The sequence below is a fragment of the Hyaena hyaena genome, unplaced genomic scaffold (assembly GCF_003009895.1).
Source record: "Hyaena hyaena isolate Hyena2069 unplaced genomic scaffold, ASM300989v1 scaffold_220, whole genome shotgun sequence".
Taxonomy (NCBI): Eukaryota; Metazoa; Chordata; class Mammalia; order Carnivora; family Hyaenidae; genus Hyaena; species Hyaena hyaena.
Window position 1 is genome coordinate 1,658,027 of NW_024080852.1, and position 25,750 is coordinate 1,683,776.

At 44.0% G+C, this 25,750-nt stretch overlaps 1 protein-coding gene and 1 long non-coding RNA gene across 5 annotated transcripts in view; one reads left to right on the forward strand and one right to left on the reverse strand.

The window, feature by feature from the left end:
- Positions 1 to 1,293, reverse strand: part of LOC120238994 — a 5,618-nt gene extending 4,325 nt beyond the window's left edge. The window contains exons 1-2 of the long non-coding RNA XR_005530335.1: positions 1,203 to 1,293; positions 885 to 952 (exon numbers count right to left, since the gene is read on the reverse strand). This is a non-coding gene — a long non-coding RNA (uncharacterized LOC120238994). The remainder of the gene's footprint in view (positions 1 to 884; positions 953 to 1,202) is intronic.
- Positions 872 to 25,750, forward strand: part of TCAF1 (TRPM8 channel associated factor 1) — a 50,810-nt gene continuing 25,931 nt past the window's right edge. For 2 of the 4 annotated variants that reach the window (XM_039243067.1, XM_039243063.1), the window contains exons 1-2: positions 15,260 to 15,346; positions 22,050 to 22,683. In XM_039243067.1, the coding sequence (XP_039098998.1) occupies positions 22,064 to 22,683 (620 nt within the window). In that variant the 5' untranslated portion in view covers positions 15,260 to 15,346; positions 22,050 to 22,063. Of the gene's footprint in view, positions 977 to 13,166; positions 13,244 to 15,259; positions 15,347 to 22,049; positions 22,684 to 25,750 lie in introns of those variants that run through there. The other 2 variants (XM_039243066.1, XM_039243064.1) reach the window with 2 other exon arrangements.

Genomic DNA, 25,750 nt, shown 5'->3' on the forward strand with positions numbered 1-25,750 from the left:
GAACTCCCCTATGACCCAGCAATAGCACTGCTAGGAATTTACCCAAGGGATACAGAAATGCTGAGGCATAGGAGCACATGGACCCCAGTGTTCATAGCAGCACTCTCCACAATAGCTAAAACATGGAAAGAGCCTAAGTGTCCATCAACAGACGAATGGATCAAGAAGATGTGGTTTATCTATACCATGGAATACTACATGGCAATGAGAAACAATGAAATCTAGCCATGTGTAGCAACATGGATGGACCTTGAGGGTGTTATGCTGAGCGAATTAAGTCAGGCAGAGAAGGACAAATATCACATGTTTGCACGTATAGGAGGATTAGGAGGAACTTGATGGAGGAACAAAGGGGAGAAGAAGGGGGGAAATGGTGGGGGAAAGGGAGAGAGGCAAACCATGAGAGACTCTTGAACGCTGACAAAAACTAGGACTGATGGATGTGGGGGGAGGGGGGATGGGCATGGAGGAGGGCACTTGTGGGGATGAGCACTGAGTGTTATGTGGAAACTAATTTGACAATAAACTTTGTAAAAAAAAAAAAAAAAGAAATAACTGTGCATTGTTGACATAAAAATATATTATTATACATCAACTGCTCACCTGTTCATAAATAGTCTCAGATTTATTTTTGAACGAATTGCCCTAAAGCACTCCCTGGAAGGGTGCTGGGGTCTCCACCCGGGATTTGGGGCCGCATCTCCCTGCAGAAATTGACACAAAGCGAGGCCTCCGCGGTCCTGGGGCTGCGGGCCAGGCTCCGCCCCAGCGCTGCGGCCGCCAATCAGCTCCCGGGACGCCCCCACTCCCCACGCGCCCCCCCACCCGGTCTGCCAGAGACTTTCCACGTCCCCAGCCTCCTCGGCCGTCCAGTCCCTTCTCACCTGAGAAGCGCCTTCCCTTAGGAACTGTCGCTGCCCTAAGAGCAGGTCCTCTCTGCCCCGAACCCGCGCTGCAGGGAAGAGCGGGGCAAAAGGTGAGTGGGGGTCAGCGATGGATTCTGGACCCACAGAGGCCTGGTAGTGACACAGGCCACGGCCCGAAGAGGCGGTTGGCGCGGGAGGGGAGACCGGGAGACAGAGGGGGTGCCGGGGGACACTGTGCGTGGTGAGGGGTAGGGAAGGATGGGGATGGCGCGGGCCTCTGCGGGGCCCCACGGGGAGGTTGGCAACGTGTTAAACAGAGGACCTCTTGCTGTTTACGTCCGGAATCCTTCTCTGCTGTCTCCCTGCAGCTCGGTCTCTGTTCCTTTCTTGCCGCATTGTTTTTCACCCTTGCTTGCGCGAAGGCGATGACCTTCCCCTTCCCCGTTTTCTTGCGCGCGCGCGCGCGTTCGTGCGTGTGTGTGTGTGTGTGTGTGTGTGTGTGTGCGCGCTCTGCAAGGAGACAGCGAGATTTGAGCTAAGAGGAACCCTGAAGGTGATGTGACCTGGTCTCCTGGGGCCTCGCTCTTGAATTATTTGGGCGTCGCTTGCCTTTCAGGACCACTCCCACCCCACCGCACCCCGCCCCTCGAAAGGTAAATGTCCTCACCTACTCCAGTGTTCTAGGCACCCAAAGGCTCTCAGCGTGTCAGCGCCGTGGAAGGGAGGTGCGGGGTGCGGGAGGGGTGGCGGTGAGGGTAGGTGTGGAGAAGCAGGCAGAACGTTTAGTCTGGAATGCCTTTGGCCTGAGCAGTAAGTGCTGGATTATAAACAGTTCCCAGGGAAACTGCCGAGCTGGCCAGTGAGTTGGGTCAACCTGCAATGCACTGTGAAGGCCTTGCCTATAGAAGGAAAGGATGTATGAATCACATAATCATGTGCAAGAAGAGCAAGTCAAATTAGACATAAAGGACCAATGTATCTGTCTAGCCCAACATCCATCCATCCAATCATCCATCTATCCTTTCATATTCCAAACCATTTATTTGTCCATTGACTTCATTTCAATGCCTTGCTTTCTTTTTTGCTTTGGTTTTTTAGAATTATTAAGAGGCATATAAAGCATCTAAGAATGGTCTAGAGAATAATGAATAGAATGCCTGCACCATCACCTAGATTGAAAAAATAAGACATTGCAGTACCTTAGAAGCTTCCGTCTCCCTTACTTGAAAGGTGACATCTCTCCTGATTTTTGTATTAATCATTCCCTTCCTTTTCATTATAGCTTTGTGATTTGCATGTGCATTCCAGAAACACATATGTACATGCTTGCTTTCCCTATTTTTATTTTCATATTAATGGCAGTATACTGCACATACTCAAGATTCACCATTGTTGATGATTCCTTCATTTTCACTAATTTATCCATTCTACATTTAGGCTGTTGCTAGTTTGGAAAATGTATTAGCTATCTACTGCTGTATAACAAATTACAAGATTTAGCAGCTTAACACAGAACAAAACAAAAACCTATTAGCTCACAGTTTCTGTGGGTCAGGAATCCATCTCTGACTCAGTATCTCTCACTGGCTGTAAGCAAGGTATTGGCTGGGACTACAATCATCTCAAGGCTGAGGGTAGAGGGAACCCCTTTCAAACTCCTTCAAGTGACTGTTGGCAAGCCTCTTGGGCTTACTGGCTTTGGTTGGACACACCAACTCCTTGCCAAATGGGCCTCTGTTTGGGAGTTAGTCAGAACATGGAAGCTTGCTCCCCACAGGGCAAAGGCTCCCTGAGAGAGAGAGAGAAAAAGATGAAGGCCAGATTCTTTTTGTAACCTAATCTCAAAAGTGACATCTGATTTTCTCACTGTTAGAAGTGAGTCACTATTTGCAGCCCACATTCAAGGGAAAGGGCTTACACAAAGCCATGAATATCAGGAGGCAGGAATCATTGGGCGCCATTTTAAAGGCTGCCCACTACAGGGGATAATTAACAGATAATGTTGTTCTCCAACATCTAGTACATGTCTTCCGGTTCTCATGCACGGGTTCACGCTGGTTCCCTGGATTATAAACCTAGAATTACTAGGTAATAAGATTGGTGTATGTTCAACTTCATTAGGTTATTTCCAACCTCTTTCCAAAGTATTGAGCCAGTTTTTACTCTTTCCAATTTCTGTTGCCCCACATACTTGTTACAACTTCGTATTATCAAATTTCATTTATAGCCAGTCTGGTGGGCACAAAATAGTGTTCCACTGTGATTTTAATTAGCATTTCTCTTATAACTAATAGAGTGTCCATGTTTTCATGTATTGGTGAACTATTGTGCTTTCTCTCTGAAATCCTGGTTCCTCTCTTTTCCTCATTTTCATAGTGGGTTGTCTTTTTCTTATTGACTCATTGGAATGCTTCCTTATATAATGTGGAGGATAATCAATCCTTTGTCAGCTGTATATGCCACAAATACCTGTTTTCAGTTTGGGCTTAGCTTTTCTTTCTCTGTATGTCCATCTCTCTTAATGAACTAAGTTCTGAATTTTAATTTCAAGTTACCAAGATTTTCTTTTATACTTTGTCTTGTTTGAGAAAATAGTTTTCTCAAGATGATAAATTAACGTTACTATATTTATCTCCAAAGCCTTTATAGTTTTGCATTTGGCAATGAGTCTTAATCCACCTGGAAACTGAATGTTATATTGTTTACGCCATAGGGATAACCAGTGGTCTCAGCACCAGTGATCTGAATAAATTCAGTTTTCCATATATGCATGAATTTGTTTTAAGCTCCCGAATTCTATAGTTATCGATTTTCCTAACTACTCTAGTTTTATAATAAGTCTTGAAATATGGTAGTAAAGATCCTCCTATTTATTTTATTCTTCTTCAAGAGTGTTTTAGCAATTCTTGGATCTCTGACCTTCCATATAAATATTTAAATAAACTTGTCAAGTTGTCCAAAACATGAAACAAACAAGCAAACAAACATACCCATTAGAATTTTGATTATACTGCATTAACTTCATATATCAATCTAGGGAGAAAAGGCCTCTGTGCCTGGGTGCCTGGGGGGCTCAGTTGGTTAAGCATCTGACTCTTGATTTCAGCTCATGTCATGATCTCATGGTTCTTGAGATTGAGCCCTGTGGGTGCGAACAAGCCCTGCGTCAGGCTCTGCACCGACAGCATGAAGCCTGCTTGGGATTCTCTCTCTCCCTCTCTCTGTCTCAAAATAAATAAGCATTAAAAAAAGATGTTTCACCTTTCCATCTATGAAATTGGTCTATAATGGTATTTATTTAGCTCTTCTTTAATGTTTTTCAATATTTTGTACTATTTTTCATTGCTTTCCCTTTGCTTATTTTTATTAAATTTAATTCTAAGTATAGTATATTTTTACTGCTATTGTAAATGCTTTCTTTTATAAAATTATGTTTTGTAGCTAATTGCTGCTACTGTATAGACATTCAGTTGCCTTTTATATATTAACTGTATCAAGCTTAATAAACTCCACTAATAATTCAAAAATTACCTATAGAGCCTTTGAGATATGCTACACAGGCAATCATATCACCTGAAAATAATGACAGTTTTGTTTCTTCCTTTCCAATCCTTATACCTTTGATTTCTTTTTCCTGTCTTACTGCATTGGCTAGGACTGCCAGTATAAAGTTGAATAAAAGTAGAGAAGGGCATCTTGTTTTATCCTTAACATAATAAAGAGAAAATATTTTGTCAACTTTAAATATTGCATTTGCAATGGCTATTTTGTAAATGCCTTGTCCCATGATAAGAAAGTTTGATTCATCTTCTGGTAAGCACTTTTATTATAAGGAGATGTTTTATTGAATGCTCCTTCTGTAGCTATTGATTTTCTCATTTTTTTTCATTTAAATATGTTAATATGATGTAGTGTAGTATTCGATCTTTAATATTAAATCAACTTTGCATTCCCAGAATAAATGCTCTATGGTAAATATGCAATAGCTTTTACATAAAGATACAGATATAAAGATAAGCATTAGATATTTGCATTTATATATGTGAATTGTGATTGACATGCAATTATCCTGTTTGGTTCTAACTTTATCTGTTATTGATATCGTCTCATAAAATAAGATGAGTGATAGTCTCACTATTGCTATTCTATGGAAGAATTTGGGCTAGGTTGGAATTATCTGGTCCTTGAGTATTAACTCAAAACACCAGCAAAACCTTTAGGGTGTGAAGTTTACGTTATCAGAATGTATTAAACTTTAAGGATTATAGGATTACTTAGGTTTTCTTATGGAATCAATTTTCATTAAATTTATTTTCTAAGATATTTTACTACCACATATGTATATTATTCAAGCTTAATAGAATAAAATGGTTTTACAATATTCTCTCATTATCTGTTTAAGTAGTTTTATCATCTATTATTATGACTAATTTTTCATTATTAACGTGTATATTATTTCATTTTGTTTGACTAATTTTGTCAGAATTAGGACTACTTTATTAGCTCTTTCACATACTTACACACATGTACACACACACACCTCTTCGGGTTTTTTTTCATTAATTATTTATTAGTTCTTCTTGATTCTTTGAATTCTTATTTACTTTCTAAGCTTTTTTAAAAAAAATTATTTATTTATTTTTGAGAGAAAGAGAGAGAGAGAAAGAATGCATGTGATTGGGGGAGAGGCAGAGAGAGAATCCCAAGCAGGCTCTATGCTGTCAGCACAGAGCCCTACCCAGGGATTAATCCCACGAAAAGTGAGATCATGACCTGAGCCAAAATCAAAAGTTAGTCACTTAACCAACTGAGCCACCCAGGTGCCCTTTGTTTTCTAAGCTTTTAAGGTATATGCTTAGCTCATTAAGCTCTCAGAGCTATAAATTTTTGTCACTGCTATTTAGCTGCCTCTCATATGTTTTGATATGAATATTTTGCTATCATGTAGCTTTAAGTATCTATAATTTTCATTATGGTTTCTTATTTAGGCCATGCATCTTTTTTTTAGACAGTGTACTTTAATTTTCAGTTATTCACATGAAGGTTCTTTTATTATCTTGCAGTAAATGTTGCCTAATCCTTAATGTAGTCAGATAATGTATGATATCGAGTCCTTTGGATTTATTGAAGCTAGTTTTACAACCTAGCACATGGTGAGTTTCATTTGTGTGCCTGAAAATAATATGTAGTGTCTCGTTATATAACCTCCTACATATACCTTTAAAATAAGTGTGTTAATTATGCAATCCAGATCTGCCTTATCCTTACAAATTTTTATATTTGAATTATCAATTACAAAAATAGGTATGTTAAAATCTCTCACTATGACAGTAGATTTTGAAACTCATCATTGTAGATCTGCATATTTTTCCTTTCTATATTTTGAGGCTATGTTACTAGTCAGTTGGAGTAAATTGAAAATTTTATCATAATGTAGGGATTCAATATTATGGCTACCTATTAATGCTTTTTGCTTAAAATTTTTAATTTGCTCAGGTATCAAATTAAGGTTTCTCTGATTAGTGTTTACCCTGATTGGTGTTTACTTCCAAGAAAGATTTATCTTTCTTTCATCCTGTGAATTTAAATATTTCTAAATCTACATTTTAATCATATAGTTCATGAACTTACCTGTATTTTTTAAATGCTGGATTTTAAAATTATTGTTTGACATGGCACTTGGTTGACTCAGTTGGTTGAGCTTCCAATTTCAGCTCAGATCACAATTTCATGGTTCATGAGTTCGAGCCCCGCATCAGGCCCACTGCTGTCAGCACAGAGCTTGCTTCTGACCCTCGGTCCCCTTCCCTCACTGCCCCTCCCCTGCTCACGTTCTCTCTCTCGAAAATGAATAGACATTTTAAAAAAGAAATAAAATTATTGTTTGACAATTTATAACTGACCACTGAATAATTTGTTATATTTATTGTAATTAGTAGTGCAAATAGACTCATTTCTATCATTTTATTTGCTTATTATTTTTTATGCTTTATCTGTCTCATTCCTCTTCCCTCTTTTACTCCTTTGTTTCCCCATTTTACTGCTCCTTTTATTTGGAAGTTACATGTTGTAATGTTTTCGGTTGAATGTCTTAGGAATACTCTAAAATTCCTAAATTTTATAACTTAGTTGTATAATACATTTAATTCATAACATTTATTAAGGTATAGCTGAGAAATAAAATTTGCATATATAAAGGATATACAATGTGGTGTGTATAATTATTAAATGGTTACTGCATCAAGCTAATTAATATGTTGATCACCTCACATAGTTTACCTTTTTTGTGTGTGCTAAGAGATCTATTCTCTTAGCAAATTTCAAGTATACAATATTACTAACTATACACACTGTGCTATACATTAGATCTCCAGAACTTATTTATCTTACATACCGGAAACTTTGCAACCTTTGACCTATATATCTTCCTATTTCCCACACCTCCCAGATCCTAGTAACCACCATGCTACTTTCTGCTTCTGAGTTTGACTATTTTAGTTTCCACATATAAGATCATACAGTATTTATCTTGAGTTATTTCAAAACCTAACATAATGCACTCAAGTTTCATCTGGCAAATGGCCAGATTTCCTTTCTTATGGCTATATAAATTCCATTGTATATTCGTACAACAATTTTTTAAATCCATTCATTCACTTAATAGACACATTTTTGCCATATCTTGGCTAATGTGAATAATGCTGCAGTGACCATGGAGGTGCAAATATCACTTCCAGATGTTGATTTCATTGCCTTTGAATATATACCTAGAAGTTGGATTCCTGGATAATATGGTAGTTCTATTTTTTTTTTTCATTTTTTACTTTAGAGAAAGAAAGAGAGAGAGAGAGCAGGGAAGAGGGACAGAGGGAAAGGGAGAGAGAAATAATCTTAAGCATGCCCAGCCGAGAGCCTAATGCAGGGCTCAATTTCACAACTGAGAGATCATGACCTGAGCCAAACTCAAGAGCTGGACGCTTAACCTAAGGAGCCACCCAGGCACCCTGGTAGTGCTGTTTTTAATTTTAGGAGGAATATCTATTCTGTTTTCTTTTTTTTTTTTAATGTTTTATTTATTTCTAGGAGAGAGAGAGAGAGAGACAGCGTGAGCAGGGGAGGGTCAGAGAGAGAGGGAGACACAGACTCTGAAATAGGCTCCAGGCTCCGAGCTGGCAGTCAGCACAGAGCCCGACGCAGGGCTCGAACCCACGAACCGCAAGATCATGACCTAAGCCAAAGTCAGACGCTTAACCGGCTAAGCCACCCAGGCGCACCTCTATTCTGATTTCTATAATGACTATAGCAATGTACATTCACACCAACAGTGTGCAAGTGTTTCCTTTTCTCCATATCCTCACCGCTTGTGATCTTTTTGATAGCAGCTCTTCTAACAGGTATGAGGTAATATGTCATGGTTGAGATCTGTATTTCCCTGATGACTAGTGGACCTGTGTGCCTTCTTATATACCTATTGGCCATTTGTATGTCTTCTTTTGAGAAATGTCCATTTAGGTCCTTTGCTCATTTTTTAGTTGGACTACTTACTATTTAGTTGCTTGAATTCCTTATATATTTTGAATATTAACCCTTGTTGGGGCTGTATAGTTTACAACTATTTTCTCCAGTTAGGTAAGTTGTCCCTCACTCTGTTGATTGTTTGCTTTGCTGTGCAGATGCTTTCAGTTTGAAGTAGTCCTTCCCACTTGTTTATTTTTGCTTTTTTTCTTAAAAAATTTTTTAAATGTTTTTATTTATTTCTGAGAGAGAGAGACAGCACAAGCAAGGGAGGGTCAGAGAGAGAGGGAGACACAGAATCCGAAACAGGCTCCAGGCTCTGAGCTGGCTGTCAGCACAGAGCCCGAAGCGGGGCTCAAACCCACAAACCGTGAGACCATGACCTGAGCCAAAGTTGGATGCTTAACCGGCTGAGCCACCCAGGTGCCCCTATTTTTGCTCTTATTGCCTGTTGGTCTTGATACCTTATGGGGTCATATAAAAATTTATTACCCAGATCAATGTCAAGAACTTTCTTCCCTGTGTTTACTTCTAGTAGCTTTACAATTTCACGTCTCAACATTTCAAGTCTTTAATACATTTTGAGTTGATTTTCATATATGGTATGAGATAATAGCCCAATTTCATTTTTTTTGCATGTGGGTATCCAGTTATTTCAACACCATTTATTGAAGAGTCTATCCTTTCCCCATTGTGTGTTCTTTGTACCTTTGCTGACGATGAGTTCACTATGAATATATGGGCTTTTTCCTGGGCTCTCTACTTTTCTCCATTGGCCTGTATGTTTTTATGCAAGTAGTTTGAAATCAGGCATATTATGCCTCAAATTTTATTCTTCTTGATGAAGATGGCTTTGGCAACTTGAGTTCTTTTATGGTTCATATGAATTTTAGGAATTTTTTCTATTTTTGTAAAAAATGCTACTATGGGGCACCTGGGTGGCTTAGTCGGTTAAGCGTCCAACTTCGGCTCAGGTCATGATCTCACAGTTTATGAGTCGAGCCCTGTGGTGGGCTCTGTGCTGACAGCTTGGAGCCTGGAGCCTGCTTCAGATTCTGTGTCTCGTTCTTTCTCTTCCCCTCCCCCACTTGTGCTCTGTCTCTCTCTGTCTCTCAAAAATAAACAAATGTAAAAAAAATATTTTTTAAAAAATACCGCTGGGATTTTGATAGGGATTATATTAAATCCGTAGATAATTTTGGTGAGTATGGACATGTTAAAATTATTTCTTCCAATTCGAACATGAAATATCTTCATTTATTTGTGTCTTCAATTTCTTTCTTCAATCTTTTACAGTTAACAGTGTACAGATCTTTTACCTCCTTGGTTAAATTGGTTCCTAAGTATCTTATTGTTTTCAATGCTATTGTAAATGGGGTTGTTTTCTTAATGTCCTTTACTGACACTTTACTGTTTGTGTATAAAAACATAACTAATTTTTGTATGTTGATTATGTTTCCTGCAGCCATACTGAATATGCTGAATTCATTTATTCGTTCTAACAGTTTTTTGATGGAGCTTTTCGAGTTTCTGTATCTGAGTTTTAATTCTATACTGAAATCTTTCAGCCTGCATTCTGTAAATTTTTAACATACTGATCACAGTTATTTTAAAGTAAGTCCCTAAGAATGCTAATGTCCAAGCCACCTGTGAATCTGGTTTTATTATTGGTTGTTTCTTTTGAGTTCTTGGCCATGTCTTCTGATTTTTAGCCATCCTCTAAATTTTTGATTGGGGGCAGGACATCATGAATGAAATTTTATAGTTATGGTTGATGTTATTGTTTTTCAAAGAGGATTTGGCTGGGGGGGGGGGTGGCTGAGGAAAAGATAACATACCAGATTACTTTCATACTATCAAAGGTTAGTTTTAAGCTTTCTTAAAACTGGTGCATTTCAAGTTTTTCCTTTACCCAAGCATAATCCTTACTCCTAAGGTGTCATTCTTACTAATATGCCATGGATTTTTCTCAACCAAAAGCAGGGTTTGTTGATAAGAATCACTTACTTTTGTGGGACTTGCTGTATTCCCACAACAGTACAGCTAACTGAATTGACTGCTCAACTATTTAGCATGTTAGTGTCTATTTTCAACAAGTTTTTTTTTTTTTTTGGAAGTTGGGGGAGTCTATTCCCATGTGTGCATAGCTTAAGGGTCAGTCAGGGACAAATCTGTACATATATTTTTATATTTACTTCTCAGAGACTTCTTCTTGTCTGAAATTCTGCCCTTTGAGTTCAGTTGGTTTGAGAATCCAGAACCAGACTGACACTTTATGCTTGTGAGCTGGAAAATGCCCTCAACTGAAAAAACCACAGCAAATGTGGAACTTATGTCCTGTGTTTTTCTTCCCTTGGGACTGTAGCTTCCCAAGTTCTCCTTGTGTTTGTTCTCCAAAGTCTTCCATTATTTCCTATATTTTGTCCAACATCTATTGCTGTGAATTTTCAGTGGAAGCTTTGTTCCAGAGAAGGTACCAGCTCACTGCCAGATTTAGAAGTCTCTTACCATTTTCTCTTAAATTTCAGATAATTTATCTAAGATTATTTTATTTCTTCTTGAGATACATCCTTTAGAATTTCCTTTCAAGGTCTTTTGAAAATAAATTTCAGTATTTGTTGGCCTGAAAATAACATTTTTAAGACACTCAGAATAATGCCAGGACAGCACTGGGGGTAAGAAAGCAGGGGGGCCAGCATTTGAGTAGCCACCAGTTTTAGATTATTATGGATGATGCCGCTTTGAACATTCTAGTACATGTCTTTTGGTCACACACACACACACACACACACACACACACACACACCTTGGGTATATACCTACAAGTGGTATTACTAAGTAGCCCTATTTCTTTTTTCAGAATTATTTTTGCAACATTTTAAAAATACAAAATGTCTAAAGAAAAAAAATACTGGCCAGCCCTCCTCACTTCCTGAGGTAGCAAATATATCCTTATTTTTCCTGCGAGATAAACATAAATACACAAAAATAGCCCTACAAAATTTTCACTGAAAATATATATTGAGAGCATTCAAGGTATAACTTGAGCTCATCCTTTTTAAGAAATGCATCATCTTTTATAGTATGGATTTTTAATAAATTGTTTATTCCTTCCAGTGTAGCTGAGTAGTTACAGAATGTAGTATCTCCAAAGTTATTTCAGTACTTTCAGGATTTCCTGGCAATTTCTATGACTTGAGGTACAAACTGGGAAGAAAAACAGAAACTCTAGAGGAAGTATAAATAAGGAAGGATTTAGGATTTAAAACTGAGCTAGTAATGTGAAGTCTGAAAGAGAGAGAGACTAGAACCAGCTGAAGTTTTAGCAGATATAGAAAGAAAATGATAGCTGTTTCTCTTGTTCGGAGAAAATTCAAAGAAAAGGACCTGAAGAAGAGGAGAAAACTTACAACATAGAAAATTTGCAGTTTGCTTGGTTTTCAGTATTAAGCTTCTGTTTGTCTTGTTCAAGGAGGAATGTGCTAAGATTGCCTTCCTTACCCCACATTCATGTATCTTGTCCATCCAGCTGTCAAGTGGACATTATCAAGTACCGGTTTATGGCCACGTGAAGTGGAGACTCTGAAGAAGAATAAAACATAGCTCTTGACTTGTTTACTCCAGTTTGAGGAGTTGTAATGAAACCCTGAAGTAATACAGGATGTAGTAATCTTTCCTCTTTACCAGAGTCCACATTCCTGTGGAAGGTCCAGCCTGGACACTGCTTCGCAGTAGGGGAGACATCTGTTTAATGGTCGCTTCCTGAGGAGTTTGGTCAGGGACACTTTCTCCTTGGGCACCCAGAGAAAAGGGGCCAGTGCAGTGAGGGGTGAAGGGTGAGGAAACAGGAGAATGTGCAGAGGCCACACAAATCTTTCAGGTCTTTGGGACCGGCAGCCATAAAAGGGGCAGGTGGTTTCTCCCCAGCTTCTAATGCTGAGCTCACCAAGTTAGATGAGCAGACAGGTCCCCGCTCAAAAGTCACCTGTTCTATCCCACTCTCACCTGCCTGAAATGAGACAGGACGAACAGCCAAGTTCAAGAATCCCCCACACAGGGAGAAATCATATTTATAGAGGCGTCACTATCAGCTACTGGAGCAAGGGTGTTTTTATCTATTTTAGTTGATTAAATGTATCATTTTTAAATCACAAAATAACACATATCGCCACTGAAATGTTAAAGAGGGGTATGAAGAAAAAATACTTAAAAGTAATCTACTCTTAACAGTCTGAGCTGATTCTAATATTTTAATGTACGTTTTGCATGTAACTTCTGTGTTTATATAAGCATATGTAAAGATTTTAAAAGTTTTTCGTACAAAAATGCAAGCTCTCCATTTTTACCACCATGTTAAATGTTCATTAAAGCTAGGAGTACAGCTCCAGCCCAACTCCTGGCCCGTATGCGTAGATTTAACTCATCCTTGTAAACAGTCGTGTATTGGCTTATATACAAATCTATATACACCAACCCTCCCTTGTTGGTAGATAGTCTTACGGATTTATTATTTTTTTTTTTAATCGCCGTCTGCATTCTGGGAGGCCTGCCTGGACACCCTCCAGGATTCGAGGCTGCATTCTCTCCCAGAAACCGACACAAAGCAGGGCCTCTGAGGTCTGGGGGCGGCCGGCCAGGCTCCACCCCCCGCCCCGCCGCCGCCGCCAATCAGCTCCCGGGATGCACGCCCCCCCCCCCAGCCCCTCTCTGCACTGCAGCCAGTCTCCCCCCACACGCCTCCCGCCCCCACCTCCACCAATTACCGAATCCGCAGGCTGACTGCCCTGTCTCCTTGTCACGTCTCTGCAGAGGAGTCCCTTCCCCCTCCGAAGTAGCCCGGTGTGCACACTGCCGGATAACGGGTGAGTCTCGTCCAAAGATGGTTCTGGAACCGGAGCGGGCCCCCCGCCTCCCCTGGCGCACTGATGAAGCCCGCGCAGCCCGGGCGGGAGCGGGACGGACCCGCCCGGGGTCGGGGGAGCGCGGGGGAGGGGGCGCCCGCCGGGCTGCGACGGGAGTCGGGGTTGGGGCCCGAGACCGCTCGGCCTTAGGAGGCAGATGTCTTCCAAAGAGGACTCCCTGCGGTCTCTCCATCTCCGTGTCTGGCTCTGCTCTTTTTCCACCACTCCGGCCCTTATTTCTTCCGTGCTTCATTCTTGTTCTCCAGGAATTTATGCCCTTTTAAAACCACTTCTCATAATGAAACGTTCCGAAACTGCAGATACGTATAGACAATAAGAGAATTGTCAGATGCGAATATTTTATTACCTTCGCTTCAGCGCACTTGCTCTCCCCCCGCCCCCGCCGTGTGTGTGTGTGTGTGTGTGTGTGTGTGTGTGTGTGTCTTCTCCTTTCTAAGAACAAAACCTGACAGTGAAAATCCTTACCCCACCAAATCTCGTGTCCATCCTTAGATGTTAAGTTAGATTCTATCCTTCTCATGTGTGTTTTTGTACTTTTATTGTATTTATTTTTACGGAAGCAATGGGTGCGTTTTTGTTTTGCATCTCAACATTTTTCGTGAAACTCGGTATCTGGGGGTTTTGCCTTATGGTGTTCTAGTCTTGTCATTTCCGACTGGAAAGGGACTTATTAGCAAGCGAGTCTCCAGTCCTTCTCCTTGATCATCTGGGAGCCCTGAGCCTTTATCTGGGCGATAAAGGACCCGCTGCTCACTGTCACACAGGTGGTGTTTCACTGGGCAGGAGCCTGAATTGAGGTTCTCTTGATTTCTGTTCCCAGCGTTCCCTGTATGTTTTATGCCACTGAGCTCACCTGCCCACACCCCCCTACTGGCTATTGCTTATATGATTCAGTTTGGGAGAGGATCTAAAGAAGAAAGGAAAGAGGAAAGGGGGTTGAAGGGAGTTGGGGAAAGGAAATATGACTCGGATGCATCTTCCTGAAACATGAAGAATTGAATCTTAGCACAGCCTGAATAGTTATTTTCCTTAAAAAGCACTGGTGCAGTCTTACCGATCTAAGAACTCACCTAATTTAAGCCTTCTAAGAGATCTGTAATATGCGTACTGATTTCATCATCCGCCTTGTACAGGTAAACCTGAAGAGCACAGGAACTCTCGGGCAGTCACTCAGCCTGTGAAGCGTAGGTAGCACTGAGACCTGAATCCAGAGCATCTGGTGACAGTCTTGAGTTTTGAACCGCTGCACCTCCCTGCATTTCACATGCTAGAACCGGCCAGCACCTGAGGGAGGTGATGTCACCGGACAGAGTAGAGCTCACAATTCAGAGGGGACGGGCAGCTCTCAGCTGGTTCTTGGAAACGACTTCCAGGTAGAGATAGGAGCGGAGATGTACACAGATGCATCAGCTCTGCTTACCTATTGTCTGACATATCATCTCAGTTTTCACTTGCAGAAGTAACGTATGTAACAACGCAGGGCTCTAGCAAAGTTGCCCTCCGCTGTACTTCAGGGCAATCACGTGAGCAGGCAGAGACGCAGCTTGCCTTCTCCCACCCGAATACGAATACGTAAAGGGCTATTTTGTTTTGTTTTGTTTTGTTTTGTTTTTAATGAAAGCATAGTCCAAAGCTTCCTGCAGCTCTCATTTCCCCCTTGGCAGTATGTCAGGTACATTCCCCCCAACTGAACGGAGACCTAAGCCCCTCCCAAGAACTGGATAATCTATCACTTCTTCAGCCTCGCCCTTGGTCACGAATAGAGAAGTTCACGTCTCTAACAGAACGGCCGTCCACTGTGCCGGGCTGGGGGGGGGGCGTCGCGGTGCCGAGCCCGCAGCGCCCGCGACACAAAGAAGCGCCGTCCCCAGCCAAGCGCCGCCCCTCGGGCTGGCGCTGGCGCCCGGGAGGAAGTGGGGGGGCGGAGACTCGCCGGGAACCCCTCCTCCCCTTGCCCGCCCGCAGGGAAGCCCCGGCCCCGCGGCCCCGCGGCGCCCGACCCTGCCCCCTCGGCTGCCCCGGTGGAAGTCGCGGGGAGACCCGGTGAGTGGCCCTCGGAGAAAGCGGAGGAGGGGCGGCCGGGGGTGGACGCGGCCGGGCTCGGGGGGGGAGGGGGGCGGGCGGGGCGGGAGGGAGGGGGGCGCCGCGGGGCCGCGGACCGGTGACCCCGGCCGTGCGGCTGCTGCTCTCGGGTCCGGGCGCCGCGTCGCCGCTGCCGCAGGGCTGCCCCGCCCCGGGCCCTGACATCTGATGTTGGTGTCGTCGAGCGAGGCGCCGGCCCGAGCGGAGGGCGGCATCTCGTCCGCAGCCCCGGGAGGAGGCGGGGCTCGCCCAGGTGGCCGGGCATCGCCTCCGACCTACTGCCCTCTCATCTTGGCAAACCCCGGCTCGCGGCCTGAGCTCCCTCGCCCACTCTCACCGGCCCCCTGGAGACTGGGCTGTGTCTGTGTGTGTGTGTGTACGTGCAGGAAGGGCCCGGGGTCTGTGTACCCCTACCTCACCCCAGCCGTCCCAGCGGGTCTAAGCATTGCCTGCCGGGCAGAGCTTTTCCGCTCCGCTCGCCTCCCCTCTCCCCATCCTGTCTTCCCCCTTCGATCCTTCCCGCCCCCTCCCGCCCCCCCCATCCCAGCCCCTCTCCGTTCCTCTGACGTCACCGACAAGCTCTATGCCCACTGGCTCTGGCCTGCGTAGGAGAGTCTAGCGGGCGCTGAGGATCCAACGCCGGAATTCGGTATCAACAGCCCCTCGAGGTTAAGAAGGACCTGTCTCGAACGTTGTCCCTTTGATAGAACGTTCTGCTCTCGGGGGCAGGCCGGTCGCCTCTCCGGGGCTTGTGCTCCAGCTTGATGCCCTTCTCCTGGGAGTTTCCTGGAGAGAAAACTGCGCAGATATGAGAGAAAGAAAGCCCCAGGGGAGCTCAGGAATTAAAGGAATGTAGTAAGATAGTAACCGGGAATATTCAAAATAGCATTTTGAATCGTGCTTTTTAGGGAATGGGGGAGGGATAAGGCAGGGCCGTGAGAAGGCCTTCAAAAACATTGGTAATGGTCTGTTTTCTTAAGCTGGGTAGTAGCTATATAGGAATCTGTTTAATTTTTAAAATTGTTTGATTAGTTTACCATCTGTGTCCTTCCACACAAATTACATAGTCCTTTAGATAGTTCACTAAACCATTAAAAATTTATTGTTTCTTTTTTGAGAGAGGGAGGGAGGGAGGGGCAGAGAGAGAGGGAAACAGAATCCGAGGCAGGCTCCAGGTGTGGGGCTCGAACTCACGGATCAGGAGATTTTGACCTGAGCCGAAGTCGGATGCTCAACGGACTGAGCCACCCAGGCACCCCAATTAAACCATTTTAAAGTGAAAAACAAGTACAATTGACCTGGAAGTATGTAGGACAGAACGCAAAAGAAGGGTGACCCCACCTCAACTCTGGCTTAGTTGATGGACACTGGAAAGGATATTGGATGTATACAGTGAAAAAGAAACAAGGGGCTGATGGAAGAAAATGGCATAAGAAGGGAGGGCCTATAGGACTGGATGTCTGTGACATTAATCATTCGTCAAGGCCAACGTCGCTATTTGCTGGAGAAGTTGATCCTAGGTTTGCCCTTGATACCACATCCATTGCTCAGTCATCCATCCAGGGAGTACCTCTTCATTCCTGGGGAATCCAAAGAATCAAACATATCCCCTGATCCCAGACACGTACCCTACTTTGGGGATTTGAAATCAAACTATAATGCAGGATGTGGTGCATTATCCAAGAACTGCCCACTACACACCTTACCTTCCAAATACAGCTCTTCAAGGGAGACGCCATTTAGGTAGCATGAGGCGTCTGTGGTGGGAGGAGGGAGTTGTAAAGCTCTCTCCCTGAGTTACATGTTGTGCCCGAGGTACCTTCCGCGTTAGGGGTGCCTTGGGTTCCAGCAAGCTCAAAGAGGCCAGAGTTGGCCCAAGAGAGAGAAAGCAGGAGCCATGTAAGGAGAATCAAGGATGAACTCAGAGAAATAAAAGGGATTTCCCCCAGGCTGTGTCCATCTGCACTCCCCGAGCTAGGAGAGCAACAGGGATTGGGGCATAAACAGGAAGCGTTTTGTTTAAAAGTCAAGTGTTAGAGTCCTGGATATAACTGGTTAAAGTGGGAGTGGACCCAGCTGCAAAGTTCAAGGAATCCCATAGAGGGAGAAAATCCGATTTCTTAGTGGGTAAAGGCTCAACCGATTGAGATGAAGAAAGACATTTTAGGATGAGTGAGAGATGATCAGTTGAGGAACCCAATGGTGTGTATACTCAGTCATGTCATGTTTGCTTGAATTTATATTATCTGTGTCATTTTTAACTTTAATGTATATAATTCAAAGGATGCAGACTTGTATAAAGAGAAAGAATACTGTCCACCTCTTCTCTTCCTAATGCAGTGAGTGTTAGCATGCTGAAATGTGGCCTCCACAGATTTTCTATTGGATATAAAATCCTGGTACTTAACAGGCTTATGTATTTCTGGTGTTTACGAAGGTGGACTCCAGTTTAAGATTCCCTGGGTTTGATTCCTAGATCCACCACTCACACCTCTGTGACCTAAGCATGTAACACATTCTCTGACCATCATATTTTTTTTCGTTTTTGCCCACCTATAAAATGGAGACAGTGATAGTACGTACCTCATAGATGTATTTTCAGGATCAAAGAACTGATGTAAAGCACTTACAGTAATGTCTGGAACCTGGGAAGCAACGTATAGTCATTACTACTACTAAAAGTACTAATAGTATTATTATTTTCATTCATACAAAAATGGATGTGTGTCCTATGTATTACAGTGATTTGAAAGCTTCACTTAAAATATACCTAGGGTATTCTACACAGATGCAAAATTTAGAACGCAGCCTTTGTAACAGTGATGTGATATTCTGTAATACAGATGACCATACTTTATTCAGACATTCTCCCTCAAAGGCTGCCTTGCCACACGCACAGCGTTGGTATAAGGTCCCCCTCGTGATGCCGGACAGAGAGGAGGGGGGCTTGAGTGTCGCTAGCAAACCCCACTCACCTCGGGCCACTGGTCCAGCGCAGGAGACAGAAGGAGGCAACTCCACAGGAAAAGCCCTCCTCATTCTGGCCCCTCCTCTGGTCTCCAGGCCACCTGCCCGCGTCTTTGTCACTTCTCCACAGAGAGATCTGCTCCCCTGAACTAGCTCGAAAGACAGCTAGCGAGGCAGAAATGTGAGTTCCCTGCCCTGAGTGTTTTTGGAGGATCTGCCCCGGCAGCGACTAGGGCCCCTGGAGGAGGGGACTGATGGGCAGCTCTTTCCGGGCAGGGTGTGGACGGGTGGCTGCCTGGGGGTGCACCCTGGGGTCTTCTGTTAACCACAATGGGCTGTGGGGTGCCGCAGTTTGTGGAAGTGGGGTCGGTGTGGCTTTAGGGCAGAGAGCTGCACCCACAGGAGTCACAGATGGTTCCGGAAAACATTCGTCATCATTTATCTCCTCAGTTTGCATTTATCTGTCTCCATCCGTAGTTTCATACGGCAGTGAGCATCCTGGTACATACGTCTTTAATGCGGCTGCTCTGACTTCCGTACGAAAGGCAATCAGAAGAGGGACTGCTGGTCTGAGGACAGGCTCAGCCCTGAGACGGAGCTGCCACTCTGTGGACAGCGTAACTGTCGGATCGCTCTCAGCTTCTCAGCCCTTCCAGCAAATTGTGGTCATGTCTGCTTAGCCTTTTGGACATTGGGCATTACTGTCTGCCTTCACCTTCTTCACTTTCTCCTTCACCGTCTTCCTTTTTTGACAGTCTTGTGAGCAGCATCCTGCATTCTATTTTCAATTGCCTGGCAAGTGAGACTGAGCTTATTTTCATAGACTAACTGGCCATTTAAATGTCCTTGTCTGTGAATAGCTTCTCTTAGAAGGATAGGATTTCAACAGACAGAAAGATGTGGGAGAGGGAAGGGGAAGGGAAGAGAATCTAAAATGAAAGCAGGGCATGTCCAGGGATGCCACATGTTCTAGAAGCTGCAGAGAGGTTAGGTGGCCCGAGACACGGCTGGAAAATGGAAGGAGCAGCCAGCCCTGGGGACCTTAAACCCCGGGATGAAGGTGTCAGATTTAACCCCGTGGGAAAAGGCTAAGCTCCAGGCGGGGGTTCTCTTCTGGGAACTAATATAGTCAGTGGCTTTGGAAGAACAGAGGCAAGAACAAGACCCTGGTGACTTAGAAACTGGATCGCTTCGGTCGAGGAATGAAGTGCTGAGCACCCGAACTAGGTTACTGGCAGTGTGGTTGGAGACCATGAATGGTGACCTCGGCAGGACTGTGACCAGCTGGATATGGGACAGGAGGGAGAAGGGACACAGCTGTGACTGTGTGGCTTGCCGTCCTGGCTGTCCGTGGACACCAGGATGAGCAGAGAAGGGACAAGCTCTTGTTAAGCAATCACTTGCTGATTCTCTGGCCTCAAAGCTTCTCTGAGGTAGATGTCTCCTTAACAACGGGGGGGGGGGGGGGGGGGGAGGTGCGCTCATGTAATTTGCCTACGAGGAGCTAGTTTAAGGGGAAAAGAATGAATTCAGTACCTCTTTAGTTTTAGAGGCCTCTGCAAATGACAGAATGTGCTCTTTCAGGAGGGACCTTGACTTTATTCGTTATCTCAGAACCAGGGCCTTTTGGTCTGTGCCTCGGAGTTTTTCAAGGGCCCATGGAAATACTTAGAACTGAACGTAGTAATAATTAATATTAATGTGAGCGTTGGCTCCAAAATGTGAAAGCTATGAAATCATAATCATTAGGGGCACCTGGGTGTCCCAGTCGGTTAAGCATCTGACTCTTGGTATCAGCTCAGTCATGATCTCACGGTTCATGAGATCCAGCCCCGCGTCCCCCCACGTCGGGCTCTGTGCTGGCAGCGTGGAGCCGGCTTGGAATTGTCTGTGTCTCCCTCTCTCTCTGCTCCTCCCCCTGTCATTTCTCTCTCAAAATAAATAAACTTAAATAAGAATAATTAAATGCTTATTCCAGTATTTGTAAATTCTAACATTAGGTTTGATCTTTGTTCACGTTGTAAGAATTCTGTTATGCACATTTGCAAGTTAAATAGCTTACCCTTAACCAAATAATTAGAAGCAGACATACGTGTGTGTTTATTATAAACACACACACGTATATAATAAATAATTGAAACCTGCTTAACCTGTTGTTTCCTTTAATCCTTGGGACAATCTGATGTGGTGGATACTCTTATCCCTTCTTAATGAAGGAGGAAATGAGGACTGAGATGTGCTGCCGCACCTCCCGGTTAGCAAGCGAGCAGAGCTGAGAGTCAAGCAAGCCCAGCTAACCTACCCCCAGAGCCTGAGCTTGGAGGCGCTTTGCCATATTGCCTTCAGAGTGAGAATATTCTCTGACAAGGGAAACAGAAAGAGAAGAGGTTAAGGGCCAAAGCTTATAAACACGGGAATACCTGCATTTTCAGAAGAGGTAGGAGAAGGAGAGACAGTAAACAGGTCAGCAGGTTGAAGATGCTGAGGTTGGCTCAGGCATAATGTCATTGGTGGTGAGAGCCTTGGGGACCAGCGCTGTCCGGTGCCCCCGAGCGGTCGGTGAGAACGGCAAGCCCTCCGTGTCCTGATTTTGAAAACACATCTGCTCTTGAGGGAATTGCTTCAGTAAAGTGCACACAGTGGGGGTGAGGCTGTAGAGCATCCCGGGCAGGAAGCCTGTAGTGAAGCAGCAGAGGACTTACGTGGGTCCGCGTCCACAGACGTCCACACCTTTCTCCACGGTGTCTGGGCACAAGGAAGAATCTGCCACAATTTCGTAATGTGTGGCATACATTCTGCTTCTGGATTTGAGCCACAGAGGACTTCTAGTTTCTTCCCCAGCCTGTGACTGTGACCAAGGCAACGTCTCGGAGGTCACGGGCTTTCCAGACTAAAATTCTGGGGGAGCCTCCAAGCTGGGCTTGGTGAGATCCATGTGGGAGCGAGGGGGTGGGGACAGCATGCTGCACCACTGTATGCATTTCCAGTGGCTGCTGTAACATATCACCACAAACCGGGGGGCTTCCAACAGCAGAAACCTATTCTTTCCCAACCCTGGGGACACACGAGTTAGCAGTCGAGGTATTGGCCAGATGGTTCTTTCTGGAAGTTCTGAAGGAAAACCTGCTCCGCACCTCTCTCCCAGCTTCTGGTGCTCACCAGCCACCTTTGGCCGCCCTTGGTGTAGTTACGTCCCGCCCATCTCTTAGCAGTCTCCCCTGTGTGTCTGTGTCTGCATCCTGATTTCTTCTGAAAGGACACGAGTCACTGAATTAGGGCCCACTCAAATCCACCATGACCTCATCTTAACTGGACTGTCCCTGCAAAGACCCTATTTCCAAAGAAAGTCGCATTCACAGGTATAGGGAGTTAGGACTTGAACGTATCTCTTTGGGGACACAATCCTGCCCTCATTCTGCACTTCTGTTTGTTTCCTTCTGTGGTGGAAAGTGTCAGGCCCTTTTAGTTTGTCCACAGGAGCTTAGGAGGACTGGGCAGGGTGCGATGCGTTCTGCTGGACTGGATACTCTACCCGCCCCCCCCCCCCCGCCCCCGTGAGTCCCTGAGTCATTTCACAGGGTCAGTCTCGTCTGCGTAGAGGGAAGAATTGCCCCAGCTGGGGGAGCGGTGAACTGTGGGCTTGTTTACTTGTCTATCTGTTCTTCCTCAAACCGAGTCTTTGCTTTTTTCTCTACAGAAGTCGATCCAGCCATGGCGACTCCCTCTGCTGCCTTTGAGGCCCTTATGAATGGAGTGACGAGCTGGGATGTCCCCGAAGATGCCATCCCATGCGAACTGCTTCTCATTGGAGAGGCCTCCTTCCCGGTCATGGTAAATGACATGGGCCAGGTCCTCATTGCCGCCTCCTCCTATGGCCGAGGCCGCCTGGTGGTGGTGCCTCACGAGGACTACTTGGTGGAAGCCCAGCTCACACCCTTTCTCCTCAATGCAGTGGGCTGGCTGTGTTCTTCCCCTGGGGCTCCCATTGGCATACACCCATCCCTCGCACCCCTGGCCAAAATCCTTGAGGGCTCTGGGGTGGAGGCGAAGATTGAGCCGGAAGTGAAAGACTCCCTAGGGGTTTACTGCATTGATGCCTACAATGAAACCATGACGGAAAAGCTGGTCAAGTTCATGAAATGCGGAGGGGGCTTGCTCATTGGAGGCCAGGCCTGGGACTGGGCCAACCAGGGTGATGACGAAAGGGTGCTTTTCACGTTCCCTGGCAACCTCGTGACCAGCGTGGCCGGCGTGTATTTCACTGACAACAAAGGGGACACAAGTTTCTTTAAAGTCTCCAAGAAGATGCCCAAGATCCCAGTCTTAGTTAGGTGAGTGCATTTACCCAGTGGGGATTTGGTCCCAGGTTCAAAAACAGCCTTGGCTCTTATCTTTAGGTTGCTCCCAGGCCAGCAGAAGAGAACTTGGCACATAGGCATCGATTCACCCTAATCAACCAGATTTTTAAAAATACCCTGAGGCACAGGAGGGGTTCCTGCCTTCTCAGACCAGGCACTCAGACCAGACCATTGCTGCTGCCTCCATAGACCAGACCAATTGGCTCTTTGAGCAGAGAAACTTCTTAGTGACCATTATGTTCCCTGGTGTCTAGCTTAAACTATGTTGTCTGTGCTAAGTGTAAGAGTTAGGGGAGGATTTGATGTCTGCAGGCAAAAGACCTGATGATGGAGAATGAGGGAGGCGGTGATGGGTACAGAGACAGGTTACACGGAAGGCTCTTTAAGAGCACTAACCAGCCTGCTCTGTTCACGTGTGCTCCGGCATCTCCTACAGTGCTGGACGTAGGCAGCTTTGTAGATGCTCAGTCAACGTCTGTGGGGACTGGATGGATGAATGAGAAGAGTAGAGGCTGGCATCGTTCCAGAAGTAGAAGAAGTGTACCAGGCTGCGGGCTGTTGTACGTTAAAACTCCCAGCATCCTTGGAGGGTAGGGGCGGGGTGAGGAAGGCAGGCTTAGTACGGATGCACAGAATGGGCTGTGGCCTCTCCTTGGTGTGGAACGTTTGAATCAAAACCCTGCATGTGCAAGGAAGAAAGACACAGTTATTCTGGGGCACAGTGATTGATCAAATTGATCAAATTTCAGTTTACCAAAGAATAGAGAGGTAAGACTTGGCCATAATTCTGTTTCTTAACTACCTCATCCCCCGTACTTGCCTTCAGAGATGGTTTTCTCTCCCAAAACCATACCTCTTTTTTCTTTGGCTCTCCCTAAATGGTCTCTCATCGTCAAGGAGTCTGGATTGCAAGGTGGAGTTAGGTTGTGTGTTTGTATATGTGTGTGTGTGCACACAAAATCAACTTGAAGACTGATGCCTGAGGAATAATGAGAGTTAATAAGGGAAGTATGCAGACTCTGTTGTGGAGATTGTAGGTTTTTGGTATCAGTTATTTACTAGGTGAGACTGCATCACAACCCTGACTGTCTTTACCGCTATGAGTAGCTATAGCATAGCACTGCTCGTATGTTGGGTGGGTCATTTTAGACTTGTAGATGGACTGAAGATGGCAATGGTGATTTTCCTGAGCTGACTGGCTGACCTGAGCATGGAGGAGGAGAAAGTAAAAGGCACAAGAGTATTTGTGTGTGTTTGTGTGTGTGAGAGAGATGTGAACTGATTAAATGCATATGTTGAGATGAGTATAGGAAAAAAGAACACTCTCCTCCTCTCCCCATAGTTTTAATATTTACTCTTGTGTAGCCAAGGCTGAAAAGGAGACATTGAGTGATCTTTCTCCCACCTGACATTGTGGTTGCCAAACTAGATATTTATCAAAATTCATTAATTATAAACATAAATCTGGGGCCCCTGGGTGGCTCAGTCAGTTGAATGACAGACTTTGGCTCAGGTCATGATCTTGTGGTTTGTGAGTTCCAGGCCAGTGTCAGGTTCTGTGCTGACAGCTCAGAGCCTGCAGCCTGCTTCAGATTCTGTGTCTCCCTCTCTCTGCCCCTTCCCACCACGTCTCTCTGTCTCTCTCTCTCAAAAATAAACATTAAAAAACTTTTGTAAGTTATAAACCTAAATTGAGTGAATTTTACTTTATGTAAATTAGACCTTAATAAACCTTTAAAATAGCATTTTTATTTTTATTTTTTTATTTAAATTCAGGTTAGTTAATGGGCACCTGGGTGGCTCAGCCGGCTAAGCATCTGACTACTGATTTCAGCTCAGGTCATGATCTCACAGTTTGTGGGTTTGAGCCCTGCACTGGGCTCTGCACTCACAGCATGGAGCCTGCTTGCATTTATCTCTCTCCCTCTCTCTGCCCCTCCCCTGCTCACACTCTCTCTCTCTTTCTATCTCAAAATTAATAAATGTAAGAAAATAAAATAAATTCAAGTTAGTTAACATACAGTGTGGCATTGGTTTCAGGAGAAAAATAGTTTTTTTAATAGGACTTTTAAAAAAAAGAATCAGATATAGTCAGATTCACATATAAGGATATGCAATGTAGCATGCTTGTAATAAGGAAGAGTAGGATGGCTAAATAAATTATAGAGATATTAACCAAACATTAAAATTATTTCCAAGAATAGAGTTTTGGGCATGTGGAAAAGCTTTTAGGGAGTGCTATGAAATGAAATAAAGTAGGATACTAACCTGTCATTTAGTATGTTCCTAGTTTTGTTCAAAAAATATAGCTTTGTGTAGAAAATATTATAGAAAAAAAGGCCAAAATATCATTTCACATACAAGAACGTTAAAAGACAAGAAAAGTAATTCACAGGTCCTGTTAAAGATCTTCCACATCTGTCAATGCCCAATCTTATGACATAAAAAACATAAAACCAAATTTAACTCTTGTTTTTATTAACATCTCTGATAAACATATAAGTGTATAAGTGTGTGTGTGTGTGTGTGTTGCCAATTGCCAATACTTTTGAATTATGTTTCTTTTCCACATGTGTGTGTGTTGCCAAATGCCAATACTTTTGAATTATGTTTCTTTTTCACAGATACTCTTTTAAACCACTTTTTCAATATTGGATTTTTTTTTAAATTTTCATTTTCCTTAAAAAAATTTTTTAAAGTTTATTTATTTTGAGAGAGAGAGCATGTGCATGTGTGCTCATGAGCAAGGGAGGGGAAAAGAGAGGGGGAGACAGAGAGAGAATCCCAAGTAAGCTCCCTACTGTCAATGTGGAGCCTGGCACGGGGCTCAGTCTCACAAACCATGGGATCATGACCTGAACCAAAATCAAGAGTTGGATGCTTAACTGACCGAGCCGCCCAGGCACCCCCTAATTTTCATTTTAAAAAGGAGTAAGGCATAAACTCACAATACAACTCTTTCCCCCTTCATCCATAAATTTATTTTATTTATTTTTCTTAAATAGTTTATTGTCAAGTTGGTTTCCATATAACACCCAGT